The sequence below is a fragment of the Zosterops lateralis genome, assembly GCF_965231275.1.
Source record: "Zosterops lateralis genome assembly, chromosome: 33".
Classification (NCBI taxonomy): Eukaryota; Metazoa; Chordata; class Aves; order Passeriformes; family Zosteropidae; genus Zosterops; species Zosterops lateralis.
The window spans coordinates 4,537,189-4,557,467 of NC_139793.1; the positions used below are offsets into that span (position 1 = coordinate 4,537,189).

The 20,279-nt window shown below is 45.6% G+C and overlaps 1 protein-coding gene across 1 annotated transcript; it reads left to right on the top strand.

Annotated features, from left to right (window-relative positions):
• The first annotated feature begins 728 nt into the window (after positions 1-728).
• Positions 729-18,348, top strand: HNRNPUL2 (heterogeneous nuclear ribonucleoprotein U like 2). The gene is made up of 14 exons (XM_083881354.1): positions 729-1,713; positions 4,699-4,822; positions 5,747-5,823; positions 7,398-7,537; positions 8,304-8,394; positions 9,200-9,312; positions 10,155-10,421; positions 11,789-11,911; positions 12,843-12,974; positions 13,880-14,048; positions 15,013-15,213; positions 16,052-16,137; positions 16,448-16,555; positions 17,959-18,348. Exons 1-14 carry the CDS (start codon positions 1,080-1,082, stop codon positions 18,025-18,027), a joined length of 2,334 nt encoding a protein of 777 aa, XP_083737480.1. The 5' UTR covers positions 729-1,079; the 3' UTR covers positions 18,028-18,348.
• The last annotated feature ends 1,931 nt before the right edge of the window (positions 18,349-20,279 follow it).

A 20,279-nucleotide genomic window follows, 5' to 3' on the forward strand; every position in this document is an offset into this window, starting at 1 on the left:
GTTTGAGAGGTTTTATTGAATAAATCCGTGAGGGGGAGTTGGGGATAGTGAGGGGGGGACACACGCGCGTTTCCTGAGGGAAAAGCGGCGCAGTTTCCGCCTCCGCGCTTCTCCCGCGCCCACTTCTAATTTTAAACTAAACAAAACTTGTTAATTTTTTATATTTTACACATTTTTAACCGTTTTTTCCCTCTCCCTTCCCACCATCGCGCCGCGCGATCCCCCCCGCCGCCTTCATCCATTAAAACAAAATGGCGGCGGGCGGGAAACTCGCGCGTAAGGCGAGCGCCCCCTTCGCCCTTTTTTTTTTTTTTTTTCGACCAATCAGAGCGCGGCTTTTGGCCGTCGCCGGGCAGAACAGCGCGGCCGGCGCCAATCAGAAAATCCGAGGGGAAGGGAAAATCGCGGGGAAGGGAAGGAGGGGAGGAAGAGGAAGGAGGGAAGGAAGGGGAAGGAGGGGAAGGAGCGAAGCCGCCGCCGCCACATTCGCGGCGACCGTTGCGCACGTAGGTGGGGCTGACGGGGAAGGAGGAGGGGGAGCGGCTAAAGCGCCTGCGCGCCGTGAGGAGTTTTTCATACCGCGCTTGCGCAGCGCTTGCGCGATAAAGAAAGCTGGGCGTGGTTTTGGCGGGCGCGCAGGCGCGGCGCAGGCGCAGTGCGCGCGGCGGGGGGGCGCGGCTGAGGGGAGCGCGGCGGCGCAGGCGCGGCTGAGGCGGCGGCGGCGGCGGCGGGAGCGGGACGGGCCCCGGCGATCGCTCCGCGCTCCGGCCGCCCCTTCCCTCCCTTCCCTCCGTCCCTCCCTCCCCGCGCTCCGCGGCGGCCCCGCCGAGCGCTCTTCGCTTCTTCTTCTCCTCCTTCATCATCCTCTCCTCGTCGTCCATCTCCGCCCCCTTCCTTCCTTCCGCCCCGCTCAGTCCCCGCCCCGCGCGCGGCCTCAGGGCCCGGCCCGGCCTCGCGTTTCGGCCTCGGCGCCGCCGCCTCAGCGGCTTCCGCTCCCCTTTCCCTTCCCTTTCCCCTTCTCCCCCCTCTCCCCCGCCCCGGTTCTCCCCCCTGACACACTCACACGCCCCGGGCCCGCCATGGACGTGAAGCGGCTGAAGGTGACCGAGCTCCGGGCCGAGCTGGGCCGCCGGGGCCTGGACGCCCGCGGGCTGAAGGTGGAGTTGGCGCAGCGGCTGCAGGAGGCTCTGGACGCCGAGATGTTGGCGGCGGGACCTGAGGAAGGCGGCGGAGGAGGAGGAGGAGGAGGCGGAGGAGGAGGAGGAGCGGCCGCCGCCGCCTCGAGCTGCGCGGGGGAAGCGGGACCGGCCGGGGCCCCCCGAGCGCGGCCACAACACGGCGGCGACGAGGAGGAGGAGGAGGAGGAGGAAGAAGAAGAAGAGGAGGAAGAAGAAGAAGAGGAGGACGAAGAAGCGCTTTTGGCCGATGAGGACGAAACCAGCGGCGCTGCCCCCGAAGCCGCCCCGGCCCAGCCCGGGCAGGACGAGGAGGAGGAGGAGGAGGAGGAAGCGGCCCCGGCCCCGGCACAGCCCGAGGGCTCCGAGCCGCCGCAGGAAAAGGAGGAGAAGGACGAAAAAGGCCCCGCGGGGGAGGCCGAGGCCGCCCCGGCAGAAGGAGGGGGAGTGAACGGAGCCGAGCGGCCGCAGGAGGAGGCGCCCAGCGGGGACGAGGCCGCGCCGGCTGAGGCCAAGGAGGAGGAGGAGGCGCCGGCCGGTGAGAGACAGAGCGGGGAGAGCGGGGAGGGGGCCGGGGACGGGATGGAACCGGGACAGGGACCCCCGGGAACGGGGTAGAACCCCCAGAACCGGGACAGGAACTCCCAGAATGGGGAATGAATCGGGAATGAAGCGCGGGATGTTCGGGATGGACCCCCGGGGACCGGGGAGGGCCCGGAAAGGGACCCGGGAATGAACCGGGAATGGAGTCCCAGAACCAGGAGGGACCCCCGGGAACGGGGACAGGAACTCCCAGAACTGGGAAAACACCGGGAATGAGCCCCGAGATCCTGGGGAAGGACCCCCAGAACCGGGAATGAACCGGGAATGAACCCCCAGAACCGGGAAAGGGATCCCCAAAACAGGGAATGAACTCCCAGATCCGCGGGAGGGACCCCCGGAAACTGGGAAAGAACCGGGAACGGGGAAAGAACCGGGAATTAACCTGGAGATCTTTGGGAGGAATCCCCAAAACCGGTAAAGAACCGGGAACGGAACCCCCAGAACCGGGAAAGAGCCCCGGGATCTTTGGGAGGGACCCCCAGAACCGGGAACGGGGAAAGAACCGGGAGTTAACCCCGAGATCTTTGGGAGGGATCCCCAAATCTGGGAAAGAACCGGGAACGGAACCTTCAAACTCGGGAATGAACCCCCAGAACCGGGAAAGGGACCCCCGAAACAGGGAATGAACCCCCAGATCCTCGGGAGGGATCCCCAAAAGTGGGAAAGGAATCCCCAGGGATCCTAAAAATTGGGAAAAAACCCCTCAGAACTGGGAAAAAACCGGGACAGGAACCCTGAGAACACAGAATGAACCCTCAGGTCCTCAGGAAAATCCCCAAAATTGGGGAAAAATCCCCAAAATCGGGAAAAAAAATCACCAAAATTGGGAAAACAACCAGGAACAAACCCCCGAATCTTCAGGAAAAATCCCTAAAATCAGGAAAGAATCAGCAAAATTGGGGAAAAAAAATGGGAATGAGCCCCCAAGTCTTCGGGAAAAATCACTAAAATTGGAAAAATCATCAAAATTGGGGAAAAATCACCAAACCTGGGGAAAAAATGGGAATGAAGCCCCAAGTGTTCAAGAGAAATCCCCAAAACTGAGAAAAAAAAATCACTAAAATTGGGAAAGAATCACTAAAATTGGGGAAAACCCGGGAACAAATCCCATAATCTTCAGGAAAAATTCTCAAAATTGGGAAAAAATGTCAAAAATTAGAAAAATATTGAAAAATTGGAAAAAATATTTAAAAAATGGGAAAAAAAGTTGAGTTTTGGTGTTTTTTCTGTGGGTTGAGGGGAAAAATCAGGAAAAATTTGGGGAAAATTTGGGGGTTTTATGGGGAAAAATTGAGGAAAATTCAGGTTTTTAAGGGAGAAAATCTGGGGAAAATTTGGGGTTTTTAAGGGAAAAATTTGGGGAAAAATCAGTTTTTTTAATGGAAAGATTTGGGCTTTTTACGGGGAAAATTCAGGTTTTTTAAGGGAAGAAAATTGGGGAATATTTGGGTTTTTTAAGGAAAATTGTGATTTTTGAGAGAAAATTTCTCATTTTGTGATAAAAATCCTGATTTTTGAGGGGAAAAAGTTTCATCTTGAGAGAAAAATTCTGATTTTTGAGAGAAAAATTCTGATTTTTGGAGGATTTAATCAAATTAAATAAAATTATTCCCATTTTTATCCCAAACTTTGATTTTTATGAGAGAAAAGGTGAAAAGTTTCCATTAATGGACTTGAAAAAGCTCAAAAATTTGGATTTTAATGAAATTCTTGTAAAATATTCCATTAAAATTCAATTTTCAACCCAAAAAAAACCCCTAAAAACCCCAAATTTTCACCTTTTTTCACCAGAAAAAAAAAACCCAAATTCTTCAGAAACCCTTAAAAACCTGATTTTTAATTTAAAACCAATAAAATTGAATTTATTTTTCCAATTCCCAGGGAATATTCCATTTAAATTCAATTTTTAACCCAAAAAACCCATTAAACCTTCAGAATTTTTATAAAATATTCTCCTTAAATTCAAATTTCAATCCAAAAAATCCATTAAACCTTTGGAATTCCCATTAAATATTTAATTTACATTAAAATTTAACCCAAAAAACCCCAATAAACATTTGAAATTCTTATGAAATATTTCATTAAAATTCAACTTTTAACCCAAAAAAACTATAAACTTTTAGAATTCCTATAAAATATTTTATTTAAATTCAAAATTTCTATAAAATATTTTATTTAAATTCAATTTCAGCCCAAAAGGCCTTTGGATTTCCCATTGGATATTCCATTAAAATTCAATTTTCACCCCAAAAAACCCATTAAACCATTAAAATTCCTATAAAATATTTTATTTAAATTCGGAATTCCTATTAAATACTTGATTAAAAATCAATTTTCAACCCAATTTTCATCCCAATTTTCATTCCCAATGAAACTTTGAAATTCCTACAAAATATTCCATTAAAATTCAATTTTTTTTACCCTAAAAAACCCAAATTTTCACCTTTTTTCACCGGGAAAAAAACCCCAAATTTTCCAGAAACCCCCTAAAAACCTGATTTTTTCTCTCTGAGAATTTTTATAGAACATTTTGTTTAAAATTCAATTTATGACCCAAATAAACCCATTAAACCTTTGGATCTCCAATGGAATATTCCATTAAAATAAAATTCAACTTTTTACACAAAAATCCCATTAAACCTTTAGAATTCCTATAAAACATTCCATTAAAATCCAAAATTCTTACAAAATATTCCATTAAAATTCAACTTCCAACTCAAAAAAAAAAAAAAAAATTAATTTAAATTTGACTTTAAACCTTTAAAATTCCAATAAAATATTCCATTAAAATTCAATTTTTAACCCTAAAAACCCCAAATTTTCACCTTTTTTCACCGGGAAAAAAACCCCAAATTTTCCAGAACCCCCCTAAAAACCTGATTTTTATTTTAAAACCCCAAATATTTGATTTATTTCCCAGGAGAGGAGGAGGAGAAGGCCAAGGCGGGCGAGGCCGAGCGCCGGGGGCTGAAGCGGCTCCGGGACGAGAAGGACGAGCACGGCCGCGCCTTCCACGAGTTCCGCGAGGAGGCCTACAACAGCAGGTGGGGTTTTGGGGGGAATTTATGGATTTTTGGGGGATTTTTAGGGTTTAGGGGGTTTAGGGATGTTGGTGGAATTTTTGGGAATTTTTTCGGATTTTTTTTTGGGATTTTTTGGGTATTTTTCGTGATATTTGATGATTTTTCCTGGATTTTTTCAGACTTTTTAATGATTTTTGGAGGATTTTTTGGGCGAGTTTGGGAATATTTGGGGGGATTTTGGGGTTTTGGGGATTTAGGGATGTTGGTGGGATTTTTGGGAATTTTTTCAGATTTTTTCTTTTTTTCTAGATTTTTGGGGAGTTTTTTGGGGTTTTTTAGGATGTTTGGGGGATTTTTTCGTGATTTTTGAGCATTTTTGAAAGGTTTTTTTTTTTGAGGATTTTTTGGGGTTTTTTGAGAGGATTTTGGGCGGATTTTGGGGTTTAGGGGAGTTAAGGGATGTTGATGGAATTTTTTGGGATTTTTTGGGAATTTTTTTCTGGTGTTTTTTAATAATTTTTTTGGGAATTTTTTGAGGATTTTTTTGCAATTTTTGATGATTTTTTGAGGATATTTGAGGATTTCTTGGAGGGATTTTTTCGGAGATTTTTTTGGGAAATATTTGGGGTTTTTAGGATGTGGGGAGGTCAAGGAGGTTGGTGGAATTTTTTGGGATTTTTTGGGCTTTTTTTGGAGGGTTTTTTTGGGATTTTTTATGATTTTGGGGGAATTTTTTTATGATTTTTTGAGGATTCTTTATTATTATCATTATTATTATTATTGGGGTATTTTGGGGAATTTTTAGGAGTTTTTTTATTTTTTATTATTATTATTTCATTCTGGGGGATTTTTTGGGAATTTTTTCAGATTTTTTCTTTAATTTTGGGAGTTTTTTTCTGAATTTTAATGGATTTTCCCCCCAATTTTCTCCTTTTCCCGGCGCAGATCGAAATCTCCGTTACCCCCCGAGGAGGAGCCGCCCGAGGGGGAGGAGGACGAGACCCTCGTGATCCTCGACACCTGTGAGGGAAATTTGGGACTTTTTGGGACTTTTTGGGACAATTTGGGGAATTTTGGGGTCAATTCAATAATTTCCTTTCAGGATTTGAGGCTTTTTTTGAGGATTTTTTGGAATTTGGGGCCCTTTTGGGGGAGGATTTTCAAAAAATCTGGAATTTTTGGTGTCATTTTGGTGGTTTTTTGGTGATTTTTGAATTTTTTGGCTGATTTAAGGATTTTTTTTTGTGATTTTTGAATCTTTTTGGCCGATTTAAGGATTTTTTTGGCTGATTTTTGATGTTTTTGGCTGATTTTTGAATTTTTTGGCTGATTTTTGATGTTTTTGGGGATGGTTTGACTTGATCCAAAGTGGATTTTTTGCATAGAAATTTTGGGAATTTTGGAAATTTGGGGATTTTTGTGCCAGTTTTTGGGATTTTTCCAAGATTCTGGATTGGAAATAAAGACTCCCAGAAGGATTTTTGAATTAATTTGAATTATTTTGCAATTCAAACTTCATTTTTTTGCCATTTCTTGCCTCGATTCCAACTGAAATTTTGGGACAATTTTGGGACAAATTTGCTGATTTTTTTCCTGATTTTTTTGTGCCAATTCCCAGGATTTTTTCATGATTTTTTTGGGATTCTGGGCTGGGAACGAGGAACTCCAGAAGGATTTTATGAAATAATTTGAATTATTTTGTAATTTAAACTGGATTTTTTTGCCATTTCCTTCCCCAATTCCAGCCAGAATTTCAGGACAATTTTGGGGATTTTTGTGCTGATTTTTTTCTACCAATTCCCAGGATTTTTCCAAGATTCAGGATTGGAAATAAAGACTCTCAGAAGGACTTTTTAAAAATAATTTAAATTATTTTCTAATTTAAATTAGAATTTTTACCATTTCCTCTCCCAGTTCCGACCAGAATTTCGGGATCATTTTAGGAAAATATTTCCAGTTTTTCTGCCAATTTTTTTCTACCAATTCCCTGGACTTTTCCCTGATTTAAACTCCAAAATAAATAATTCCAGAAGGCTTTTTAAAACTAATTTAAATTATTTTCTAATTTAAACTGCATTTTTTCCTATTTTCTTCCCCAATTTTGGCTGAAATTTTGGGATAATTTTGGGACAATTTCTCATATTTTTGTGCTGATTTTTGTGCTGATTTTTCTGCCAATTCCCTGGACTTTTCCCTGATTTAAACTCCAAAATAACTAATTCCAGAAGGCTTTTTCAAAGCTAATTTAAATTATTTTCTAATTTAAATTGCGTTTTTTCCTATTTTAATCCCCAATTCCGGCGATAATTTCACGATAATTTCTCAGATTTTTCTGCCGATTTTTTTCTACCAATTCCCTGGACTTTTCCACAGTTTAAACTCCAAAATAACTAATTCCATAAGACTTTTAAAAAATAATTTAAATTATTTCCTAATTTAACCTGCGTTTTTTCCCATTTTCTTCCCCAATTTTGGCTGAAATTGCGTGATAATTTCGGGACAATTTTGGGGATTTTTGTGCCGATTTTTTTGTACCAATTCCCAGGATTTTTTTATGATTTCAGGTTGTAATTTACATTATTTTCTGCCTCCCCAGACACGTCTGACCTGCAGTTCCGGGCCAGCAGGGACCGTTACGGGGGGCAGCCGCTGTTCTCCGAGCGCTTCCCGGGGCTCTGGGCCGGCGCCCGCGGCACCCACGGCGTCACCCGGGGCAGGGTTTGCTTCCAGGCCAAGGTCAGGGGGGGAAAAAACCAAAAAAATACCTCAGGGGGGTGAAAAGGGAAATTTGGGAATTTTTTGGGATTTTTTTGGACTTTTTGGGGGTTTTTTTGAGGGATTTTTGATTTTTTTGGGGGGTTTATTTTGAGAATTTCTGAGTAGTTTTTTTGGGGGGGTTGGGGAGTTTTGGGGTTTTTTGTTTGTTTGTTTGTTTTATTTTTGGGGAGGTTTTATTGGGGTTTTCTGGGGGCTTTTTTATTGGGTTTTTTTGAGGGTTTTTGGTGGTTTTTTAGGTTTTTTTTGGTGGAGGTTTCGGGGGCTTTTTTTGCGGCTTTTTGGTGGTTTTTTGGGGATTTTTGGAGGTTTTTGGGGGGGTTTTGGGGTTTTTTTGGGGGGGAGTTGGGGTTTATTTTGAGGAATTCAGGGGGAATTTGGGGTTTTTTTTGAGAGTCTGAGGGTTTGGGGTATTTTTGGGGATTTTGGGAGGTGTTTTGGGTTTTTTCGTGCTTGTTTTAGCAGTTTTGGGTCTTTTTGGGTTTTTTTGGTGCCTGTTTTGGGGTTTTCTGTCCATATTTGGGGTTTTTAAATGTCTATTTTAACAGTTTTGGGTCTTTTGGAGGTTTTTTTTGCACTTATTTTGGGTTTTTCTCTCCATATTTGGGTTTTTTTGTGCCTGTTTTTGCAGTTTTGGGTCTTTTTGGGTTTTTTTGTTGCTGCTGTTCCCTTTTCCCTTCCCCATCCTTGATTTTTGTGCCCCAAAACCCCCAAATTTCCCCTCCAGGTGTCTCAGAACCTCCCGGGGAAGGAGGGGAGCTCCGAGGTGCCTCTGCTCAGGGTCGGCTGGTCCGTGGACTTCTCCCACTCCCAGCTGGGTGAGACCCCAAATTCAGCCCTAAAACCACCCAAAATCATCAAATTCAGCCCTAAACCCACCCGAAATCCCAAAATCTGGCTCAAAAATCACCAAATCCAGCCCCAAAACCTGCCCAAAATCACCAAATCCAGCCCCAAAGCCCCAAATTCAGCCCCAAAATCACCAAACCCAGCCCCAAAAACCACCCAAAATCCCAAAATCTGGCTCAAAAATCACCCAAATTCAGTCCAGAATCCAAAAATCCCCAAATCCACCAAAAAATCCCAAATCCAGCCCCAAAAAAGTCACCAAATCCAGCCCAGAATCCAAAAATCACCAAATCCAGCCCCCAAAAACCACCCAAAATCCCCAGATCCACTGAAAAATCCCCAAATCCGGCCCCAAAAGCACCAAATTCAGCCTTAAAATCACAAAATCCAGCCCAGAATCACCAAAACTATCCAGGATCCCAAATTTCATCCACAAATCCACTGAAAAATCCCCAAAATCAACCCCAAAAATCCCCAAATCCAGCCCAGAATCTGAAAATCCCCCCAAATCCACCCAAAGTCCAGCCCCAAAATCACCAAATCTACTGAAAAATCCCCAAATCCAGCTGAAAATCCAGCCCAGAATCCCCAAAATCCAGCCCCAAATACACTGAGAAATCCCCAAATCCATCCAGGATCCCAAATTCAGTCCCAAATCTTCAAAAAAATTCCCAAAATCCTTCCCCAAATCCCCCAAATCCACCCCCAAAAGCCCCAAAATCCTCCCCCAAATCCCCCAAAAAAACCCAAATTTTGTATTTTCTGCCCCCCCAGGGGAGGACGAGTTTTCCTACGGTTTCGACGGGCGGGGGCTGAAGGTGGAAAACGGGAAATTCGAGGAGTTCGGGGAGAGCTTCGGGGAGAGCGACGTCATCGGCTGCTTCGCTGTGAGAAATGGGGGAAAAATGGGGAATTTGGGGGGAAAAATGGGGAAAAAACTGGGGAGAATTGGGGGGAGAATTCTGGAAAGTCAGAGGAAAAAAGGGGGAAAAGATAGAGACAAGTGGGGGGAAAATTGGGGGAAAAATTAGAAAAAAACACCTGGAAAAATCAGGATGAAAATAGTAAAAAAATCAGGGGAAAAATATTGGGAAAAGTCAGAGGAAAAAATGGGGGGAAATTGGGGAAAAAGGGAAAAAATATTAAAGAAGTCGGGGAAAAAGTCCTAAAAAAATCAGGAAAAAGTCTTTTAAAAAAAAGGAAAAGTTCTCGAAAAAAAATCAGAAAAATTCTCAAAAAATTGGGAAAAAAGCTGGAAAAATCAGGGAAAAGTGGGAAAAGTAAGGGGAAAAAGTGGGAAAAAAGGGAAAAAAATCAGGGAAAAAATCAGATAAATCATGAATAAATCCGAAAAAAGCTGGGAAAATCAGGGAAAAAAAGGGAAAATCAGGACAAAAACCGGGAAAGTCAGGGGGAAAAATCAGGGGAAAAAAAATCAAAAAAAATCATCAAGAAATTCAGAAAAATCTTAAAAAAACCAGAAAAAAATCCTCAAAAAATCAAGAAAAAACCTGGAAAAATCAGAAAAAAAAAAATCAGAAAAAAACCCTCAGAAAAATCTTTAAAAACCCAGCAAAAAATCCTCAAAAAATCAAGAAAAAACCTGAAAAAATCAGGAAAAAAAAAGAAAAAATCATCAAAAAATCATCAAAAAAAAGGGAATAATTCCTCCAAACCCAAGCACCACCTCTGGAATTCTCAACTCTTCCTCACCCCCATTTTCCCGCAGGACTTCGAGGGCGGGGAGCTGGTGGAGCTGTCGTTCTCCAAGAACGGGCAGGAGCTGGGCACGGCCTTCCGGGTGCCCAAGGAGGCTCTGGGGGCGCGGGCCCTGCTGCCCCACGTGCTGTGCAAGGGCTGCGCCGTGGAGCTCAACTTCGGGCAGCTCCCGGAGCCCCCGGCCCCCGTCCCCGACGGCTTCGTCTTCATCCACCACGTGCCGGCCCCCGAGAGGGTCCGGACTGCGCCGGGGCCCAGGAGCACCGAGGAGTGCGAGGTGAGGGATGGGGATTGTTGGGGTTTTATTGGGATTTAACTGGGAATGGGGAGGGTCCGGACTGCCCCGGGGCCCAGGAGCACCGAGGAGTGCGAGGTGAGGGATGGGGGATTTATTGGGATTTAACTGGGAATGGGGAGGGTCCGGACTGCACCGGGGCCCAGGAGCACCGAGGAGTGCGAGGTGAGGGATGGGGGGATTTATTGGGATTTAACTGGGAATGGGGACTGCCCCAGGGCCCAGGAGCACCGAGGAGTGCGAGGTGAGGATGGGGGATTTATTGGGATTTAACTGGGAATGGGGAGGGTCCGGACTGCACCGGGGCCCAGGAGCACCGAGGAGTGCGAGGTGAGGGATGGGGATTGTTGGGGTTTTATTGGGATTTAACTGGGAATGGGGACTGCCCCAGGGCCCAGGAGCACCGAGGAGTGCGAGGTGAGGAATTCATTGGGATTTAACTGGGATTTCATTGGGAATTCATGGGAATGGGGAGGGTCCGGACTGCCCCGGGGCCCAAGAGCACCGAGGAGTGTGAGGTGAAGAATTTACTGGGATTGTACTGAGAATTCACTGGGATTTAACTGGGATTTCACTGGGAATGAGGAATGGGGATGGTCAGGACACTCCCGGGGCCCAAGAGCACCGAGGAGTGCGAGGTGAGGAGGGGGAAATTATTGGGGAATTTATAGGGATTTAACTGGGAATTGTGGGGTGGGAATGGTGGGGACACCCCTGGAGCGCCGAGGAGTGCGAGGTGAGAAAATGGGGGAAATTATTGGGGAATTCATGGGGAATTCATGGGAATGGGGATGGTCAGGACGCCCCCAGGGCCCAAGAGCACCGAGGAGTGCGAGGTGAGGAATGGGGATTATTGGGATTTAACTGGGAATTCATGGGGAATTCATGGGAATGGAGATGGTCAGGACTGCCCCGGAGCCCAGGAGCACCGAGGAGTGTGAGGTGAGGATGGGGGATTTATTGGGATTTAACTGGGAATTCATGGGGAATTCACTGGGATTTCATGGGGGATTCACTGCTATTTAACTGGGATTGTGGGGACACCCCCGGGGCCCAAGAGCACCAATGAGTGTGAGGTGAGGAATGGGAATTCCATAGGGATTGCACTGGCATTTCACTGGGAATTGTGGGGTGGGAACTGTGGGGACACCCCCAGAGCACCAAGGAGTGTGAGGTGAGGAGGGGAAAATTATTTGGGAAGTTATGGGGATTTAACTGGGATTTCACTGAGATTTAACTGGGATTACACTGGGAATTCATAGGAATTCTCTGGGAATCTCAGTCTGGATCCCCTGGCAATCCCAACCCCCTGGAAGTCCCAGTTCTCCATGCAGGAATTCTCTCCACAGGTGCTGCTGATGGTGGGGCTGCCGGGCTCGGGGAAGACTCAGTGGGCACAGAAACATTCCCAGGAGAACCGGGACAAGCGTTACAACATCCTGGGCACCGAGCGCGTCCTGCACCAGCTCAGGGTCAGCAGGAAAAGGGTTAATGGGGTTTGGGGGGTTTTATGGGGTTTGGGGGGTCTGTGGGGTCTCTGTCCTGTGCCAGCTCAGGGTCAGGATTCCAGGGATTTATGGGATTTATGGGGTTTGGGGGGTCTTTGTCCTGCAGCAGTTCAGGGTCAACAGGGAAAAAAAATGGGAATTCAGGGTGGGACTGAGAATGACAGGATTGATAAAATAGGATAATGGGATGGGCTGGGAATAACAGATTTTTTTTTTTTTATGGGATAATGGGATGGTACAGATGGGAATACTGGGAACGATGAGACGAACTGGGAGTAACAGAATTGACAGGATGAGAATGATGGGATGGACTGGGAATAACAGGATTGATAAATTGGGACAATAGGATGGCACAGATGAGAATACTGGGAATGATGGGACGGGCTGGGAATAATGGAATTGATGGACTGGGAATGATGGGATTGACAGGATTAGACAATGGGATGGACTGGGAATACTGGGATGGACTGGGAATACTGGAAATGATGGGACAGACTGGGAACAACAGCATTTTCAGTCTGGCACAACAGTCTGACCCATCCAGCAACAACAGGACGGGCTTTCCGGGCTCCAGACTCCCCACCCCGGAGCTCCCCCTTCCTTTTCCCCCTTTCCCTCACCCCCAAATCCCCAATCCTGTCCCTGCAGACGCGGGGCCCTGTCCCTTTCCCCCATTCCTTCACCCCAAATCCCAAATCCTGTCCCTGCAGACGCGGGGCCCTGTCCCTTTCCCCCATTCCTTCACCCCAAATCCCCAATCCTGTCCCTGCAGACGCGGGGCCCTGTCCCTTTCCCCCATTCCTTCACCCCAAATCCCCAATCCTGTCCCTGCAGACGCGGGGCCCTGTCCCTTTCCCCCATTCCTTCACCCCAAATCCCCAATCCTGTCCTGCAGACGCGGGGCCCGGAGCCGGAGCCGGAGCTGGACGCGCAGGGCCGGGAGCTGCTGACCCAGCAGGCGGCTCAGTGTCTCAGCAAACTGGTGCAGATCGCGCCGCGCGCCCGCCGCAACTTCATCCTCGACCAGGTAACCCCAAAATCCATGGGAAAAATGGGGGAAATCAAGGGAAAACAGGCCTGGAAATCTTGGGAAAAATCCCTGAAAAAATCCCGAAAAAATTCCCAAAAAATTTGCCCCAAGTATCCCCAAACTGCACCCGCCGCAACTTCATCCTCGACCAGGTACCCTGAAAATGGGGAAAATCAAGGGGAAAATGGCCAGGAAATCACAGGGAAAATCCCTGAAAAAATCCTGAAAAAATTCCCGAAAAAATTGCCCCGAGTATCCCCAAACTGCACCTGCTGCAACTTCATCCTCGACCAGGTACCCCAAAACCAGCCAGAATATCTGGGGAAAAAAAAAAACCCAAAATCTGGGGAAAAATCCCTCAAAAATCCCGAAAAATTTGGAGAAAAATCCTCAAAAAAATCCCGAGAAAATTGTCCCAAAAATTCCCAAACCATACCCGTCGCAATTTCATCCTGGACCAGGTGCTTCAGAGGGAAAAACGGGGAAAAGGGGGCTGGAAATATCAGGGAAATATGGGGAAAAATCCCTGAAAAAATCGGAAAGAAATTTCTGGGTTTTCCTCCAAAAATCCCCATTTTTCTCCCCCCATTTTTCCCCCCAAACCCCCATTATTTTACCCCAAAAATTCACATTTTTTACTTTTTTTTATCCCATTTTCCCCCCAGTGTAACGTGTACAACTCGGGGCAGTGCCGGAAGCTCATTTATCCCCTATAATTCACATTTTTTTCCCATTTTCCCCCCAGTGTAACATGTATAACTCGGGGCAGCGCCGGAAGCTCATTTATCCCCCATAATTCACATTTTTATCCCATTTTCCCCCCAGTGTAACGTGTACAATTCTGGCCAGCGGCGGAAGCTCATTTATCCCCCAAAATTCACATTTTTATTTTATTTCCCCAGTGTAACGTGTATAACTCCGGGCAGCGGCGGAAGCTGTCGGCGTTCCGCGGGTTCTCCCGCAAGGTCGTGGTGATCGTCCCCCCCGAGCCCGAGTGGGAGCAGCGGCTGCTCCTGCGCCGCCAGGCCGAGGGCGACGACGTGCCCCCCTCCGTCATGCTCGAGATGAAAGGTGGGGGAAAACGGGAAAAAACGGGGAAAAAATCAGGAAAAAAATGGAGGGGAAATGGGGAAAAAATCAGGGAAAAAATGGGGGGGAAATGGGAAAAATAGGGGAAAAAATTGGTGGAGAAAATGGGAAAAAAATGGGAAGAAATGGGGGGGAAATGGGAAAAAACAGGGAAAATATTGGTGGAGATTGACGGGAAAAAAAAATGGACAAAATTGGTGGAGAAAAGGGGAAAAAAGGGTGAAAAAATTGGTGGTGAAAAGGGAAAAAATGGGGGAGAATGAGGAGAGAAATGAGGGAAAAACAGGAAGAAAATAGGGAAAAAAACCAGAGAAAAATGGGGAGAAATGGGTGGAGAATGAGAGGAAATGGGGGAAATAATGGGGAGAAATATGGGGAGGAAAATGGGGAAAAATCAGGGAGAAAATGGGGAAGAAATGGGGGAAATGGGAAGAAAATGGGGGAAAAACGGGAAAAATGGGAGAGAAAATGGGAAATATGGGTGGAGAACAAGGGAAAAAACAGGGAAAAATCGGTGGAGAATGAGTGGAAAAACGGGGAAATTTTTTTCCCCCATTAAATCCCAGTATTTCCCCTCATTTTAACTCCAAATTTTCCCATATTTTCCCCCATTTTTCCCCTTGTTTTTCCTCAATAAATCCCAATATTTCTCCCCATTTTAACTCCCAATTTTTCCCATTTTTTTCCTTATTTTCTCCCCATTTTAACTCTTAATTTTCCCATTTTTTTCCCCATTCTAACTCCATTTTCCCCCTATTTCTCCCCATTTTAACTCCAATTTTCCCCAATTTTAACTCCAATTTTCCCCATTTTTTTCCCTTATTTCCCCCCAATTTTCTCTTAATTTTCCCTTTTTTTTCCCCATTCTAACTCCATTTTTCCTCCTATTCCCCCCCATTTTAACTCAAATTTTCCCCAAATTTTAACTCCAATTTTTTCCCCCCAGCCAACTACTCCCTCCCCGAGAAGAACGAGTACGTGGACGAGGTCGTGTTCGGGGAGCTGTGCCGGGAGGAGGCGGCGCCGCTGGTGCAGCGCTGGCGGGAGGAGGCGCGGAAGCTGCTGCCGCCGGCCGAGAAACGCGGCAACCGCCGCAACAACCGCAACAAGCGCAACCGGCAGAACCGCAACCGCGGCCAGGGATACGGTCAGGGGGAGAGACTGCCTGGAAATGGGGAAAATCTGCCTGAAAATGGGGAAAAACTGCCTTAAAATGGGATCTGGGAACCGCAACCGCGGCCAGGGATACGGTCAGGGGGAGAGACTGCCTGAAAATGGGGAAAAACTGCCTTAAAATGGGATCTGGGAACCGCAACCGCGGCCAGGGATACGGTCAGGGGGGAAATGGGGAGAAAAATGGGTTAAAAATGGGATAAAACTGCCTTAAAATGGGATAAAACTGCCTTGAAATGGGATCTGGGAACCGCAACTGCGGCCAGGGATACGGTCAGGGGGAGAGACTGCCTGAAAATGGGATAAAACTGGGGAAATGGGGAAAAAACTGCATTGAAATGAGGGAAAATGGGGTAAAATGGGGTCTGGGAACCGGCAGAACCGCAACCGCAGCCAGGGATACGGTCAGGGGAAAAACTGCATTGAAATGGGGGGAAAATGGTTAAAAATTGGATAAAAACAAGGGAAATGGGGTAAAATGGGACAAACGCAACCAGCAGAACCGCAACCAAGACCAGGGATACAGACAGGGCAGAGACGGGGGGAAAATGGGATAAATGAGGGGGAAACTGCCTTAAAATGGCGGGGGGGAAAGGGGAAAAACAGAGATGGAAATGGGATAAACAGGGTAAATGGAGTTTGGGAGGGTTTGGGGCTGGATTTGGAACAGGAATTTAGATGGGATTTTGGGCTGGATTTGGGGAGGAATTAGGGCTGATTTTAAATGAGATTTGGGGTGGATTTTGGCTGGGATTTGGCTGGATTTTGGCTGGGATTTGGACTGACCCTCCTCCCCGTTATCCCTCCCACAGTCGGGGGGCAGCGCCGGGGCTACGACAGCCGCGTCTACGGGGGGCAACAACAGCCCCAGTACTGGGGGCAGCCGGGGAACCGCGGGGTGAGTGACATGGGGGGTCCTGGGGTGGTTCTGGACATTCCTGGGGCATTTCTGAGGGAGTCTGGAAAATTCTGGGGGGCTCGGGGGGCAATTCTGGGCAATTCTGGATCAATTTTGGGGGAATTTGGGGCATTTCTGGGGGAATTCCGGGCACTTTCTGGCACTTCCAAGTAATTTCTGGGGCATTTTCTGGGGCATTTCTGGTTTGAACTCATTTGAAGTGGTTGAATCTGTCCTTTCCTAGTTTGGACTGGTTTAAAACTGGTCCATACTGGTCCATACTGGTCCTGACCCCCCCGTTGCCCCCCAGGGCTACCGGAACTTCTACGAGCGTTACCGGGGCTACGACGATCGGTTCTACGGCCGCGACTACGACTACAACAGATACCGCGACTACTACCGGCAGTACAACCGCGAGGTCAGCCCCAGGCTGGGGTTAAACTGGGCTCAAACTGGGGTCAAACTGGGGTCTGCATCAGGGGTAAATCGGGGTTAAATTGGGATTTAAATCAGGGTTAGACTGGGGTCACTACAACAGATACCGTGACTACTACCGGCAGTACAACCGCGAGGTCAGCCCCAAACTGGGCTCAAACTGGGGCTAAACTGAGCCTAAACTGGGCTTAAACTGGGCCTAGACTGGGGTCTGCATCGGGGTTAAACTGGGGTTTAAACTAGGGTTAAACTGGGATTTGCACTGGGGGTTAAACTGGGATTTACAGAGGGGTTAAACTGGGATCTATATCAGGGTTAAGTTCATGTTAAACTGGGATTTACATCAGGCTTAAACTGGGCTAAAACTGCAGTCAGCACCGGGGTTAAACTGGGATTGGACTGGGGTCTTCATTGGGGTTAGACTGGGGTGAAACTGGAGTCTACATTGGAGTTAAATTGGGATTTACATTGGGGTTAGACTGGGATTAAACTGGGATTTACACAGGGGTTAAATTGGGATTTACACCAGCATTAAACTGGGGTTAGACTGGGGTCTGCATCAGAGTTAAATCAGGGTTAAACTGGGGTTAAACTGGAATCTATATCAGGGTTAAATTTGAGTTAAACTGGGATTCACACCAGGGATAAACTGGGGTCTACACTGGGGTTAAATTGGGATTTATGCTGGGATTGAACTGGGATTTACACCAGAGTTAACTGGGATTTACATTGGGGTTAAACAGAGATTTAAACCAGGATTAAACTGGGGTTAAACTGGGATTTATATCAGGGTTAAATTTGGGTTAAACTCGAATTCATACCGGGGATAAACTGGGGTTAAACTGGGCTTTACACCAGGGTTAGACTGGGCTAAAACTGAAGTCTACATTGGAGTTAAACTGGGATTTACACCAGGGTTAAACTGGTGTCTACACTGGGGTTAAATTGGGATTCACACAGGGGTTAAACTGGGATTGGACTGGGGTCTACATCGGGGTTAAACTGGGGTTAAACTGAGATTCACACCACAGGTAAACTGGGATTTACCCTGGGGTTAAACTGGGATCTACACCACAGTTAAACGGGTTAAATTGGGATTTAAACCAGGGTTAAACTGGGGTTAAACTGGGATTCACACCGGGGTTAAACTGGAATTAAATTGGGATTTAAACCAGGCTTTCCACACTATTTACACCAGGTTTACTCCACCTTATAAACTCTCCAAAACAACCAATTTTGCTGAGAATTTTGATGCAGAATTTTAAAATTTTTGGACAAAATTTTGGAATTTTGGGCTGAAATCCTGCAGGGAATTTCTGATGGGGGAGGGGGATTTCAATCTCACATTTTAACCCATTTTAAACCAGTTTAAATTCCTTTTTTCAGTGGCAGAATTACTACCAGGACAGAGACCGGTACTACAGGAACTACTACGGCTACCAGGGCTACCGGTGAACCCCGGGCCAGAAACAACAAAAAAATATAAAAAATATAAAAAATTCCCGAAAATTTGGGTTGGGGGGAGGGGGGAGAGGTGGGGGAGGGGCGAGGGGGGGAGGGGAAACGAAAAAAAAAAATTAAAAAATAAAAAAAAAGGGGGGGAAAAAATAAAATTTGGGGTGGGGGGAGGGGCTGGAAAAAAAAAAATTAAAAAAAAGGAGGGGAGGGGGAAGGGGAAAAAAAAAGTTGGAAAAAAAAAGGGGGGAAAAAAGGCAAAAAAAAAGATGGAAAAAATGTAAATTTTTTTTTTTTAAAGTTTGTTGAAAGAATTTTGTTGTAATTGTTTAAAAAAAAAAGAAAAAAAGGCAAAAAAACCAAACAAAAAAAAAAGAGGGAAAAAATTGAAAAATAATAAATAAAAATTTGGGGTTTTGGCGGTGGGGGAGGGGCCAAGGGTGGGGGAGGGGCAACAAAATTTGGGGGATTTTTTGGGGGGAAAAAATAGGAAAATTTAATTTTGTTGGGGGTGGGGGAGGGGTTTGAGGGAGGGGAAAAAATTCCCCCAAATTTTCCCTTTTTCACCTTTTTTTTTCTGCTCCTGGGAAATGTTGGGATTTGGGGAAGATTTTAATGAGATTTTGACGAAATTTGAGGAGGTTTTGGTAGATTTTGAAGAAATTCGAGGCATTTGGGGGAAATCTTAATGAAATTTGATGAATTTTGGGGAATTTTTTAAGAAAGTTAAGGGAATTACAAAGAAATTTGAGGATTTTGGGGGGAAATTTGAAGAAATTCAAGGAAATTTTAAAGAAATCCGGTGAATTTTGGGAGAATTTTAAAGAAATTTGGGAAAAATTGGGAATTTTGGGGGAAATTTGGGAATTTTGGGGCTTTTTCAGGGGGATTTGGGAAAATTGGGGACGTTTTCAGGGAGAATTTGGGAATTTTTTATTATTTTATTTTAAGGGCTTTTTTTCTTTTAAAAATTCGTTCTTTGGGAGATTTTTTTTCATTATTTTTGGGCATTTTGGGGAATTTTCCTCCCTTTTCCCCCTCCCCCCCCTTTTCCCATCCCTCAACATGTTAAAAACCCCCCAAAAAAACCCAAAAAATCCCCAAAATTTGGGATTTTTGGGGCGGGAAAAAACCAACTTTTCGTGTCCTTTTTCAAATAAAAACAAACCCCACAAAATCCATTTAAAAATAATAAAAAAAATCCCTTTTTTTTCCCCATTTTTGGTTCTGGGGGATCCTTTCCCAGCCCCTCCCCCCACCGGGTTTTACCCCCTTTTTTTTTTTCTCCTTTTTTTTTGAGTAAAAAAAAAAAATTTAAAAATCATTAAAAAAATAAAATAAAAATCCCCGAAATTCCGCCGTGGCCCCTCCCCCCCCGCCCCTCCCCCCGCGGCCGCTCCGGGCGGGTTTTGACCCTTTTTAGAGAAAATAAAAATTCGCTTTGAGCCCAAGGGAGGCCTCGGGTCACCTTTGTGGGGGGAAAAAGGGTGAAAAATTGGATTTGGGAGGGATAAAATCCAGTTTGGGGGTTAAAATTTGGGTTTAAAATCAGATTTTTGGGGGTTAAAATCGATTTTGGGAATTAAAATCGAATTTAGGGGTTAAAAATTGGGGTAAAATGGAGTTTGGGGGTTAAAAATGGGATTAAAACCAAGTTTGGGGGTAAAACAGGGTTTAGAATCGGATTTGGGGGTTAAAATTGGGTTTTAAATTGGATTTTTGGGGGTTAAAATGGTTTAAAATGGAATTTGGGGGTTAAACATTTGATTTTAAATGAAGTTTGGGGAGTTTAATCCGGATTAAAATTGGATTTGGGGGTTAAAATCGAGTTTGGGGGTTGAAAATTTGATTTGGGGGTTAAAATCGAGTTTGGGGGTTGAAAATTGGAATTAAAATCAGATTTGGAGTTTAAATCAGGGTCAAAATCGAGTTTGGGGGTTAAAATTGGATTTGGGGGGTTAAAATCGGGTTTAAATTTGAGTTTTGGGGGTTAAAATTGGATTTTTGGGTGAGGCTGAAGTTGGGTATAAAATCTCGCCCCAGGGGGGGTTAAAATGAGCTCGGGAAGGTTAAAACCGACTTGGGAAGTTTAAAATTAAATCGAGGGAGGATTAAAAGTGAATTTAGAGGGATTTAAATCCAATTTAGAGAAATTTTGGAGTTTAAACTCCTGGTGCTGATTTTGGGACTTTACCCAAATCCGGGTCCGGTTTTTGAGTTAAAACCCGGTTTTAGGGGGTTAAACACGATCT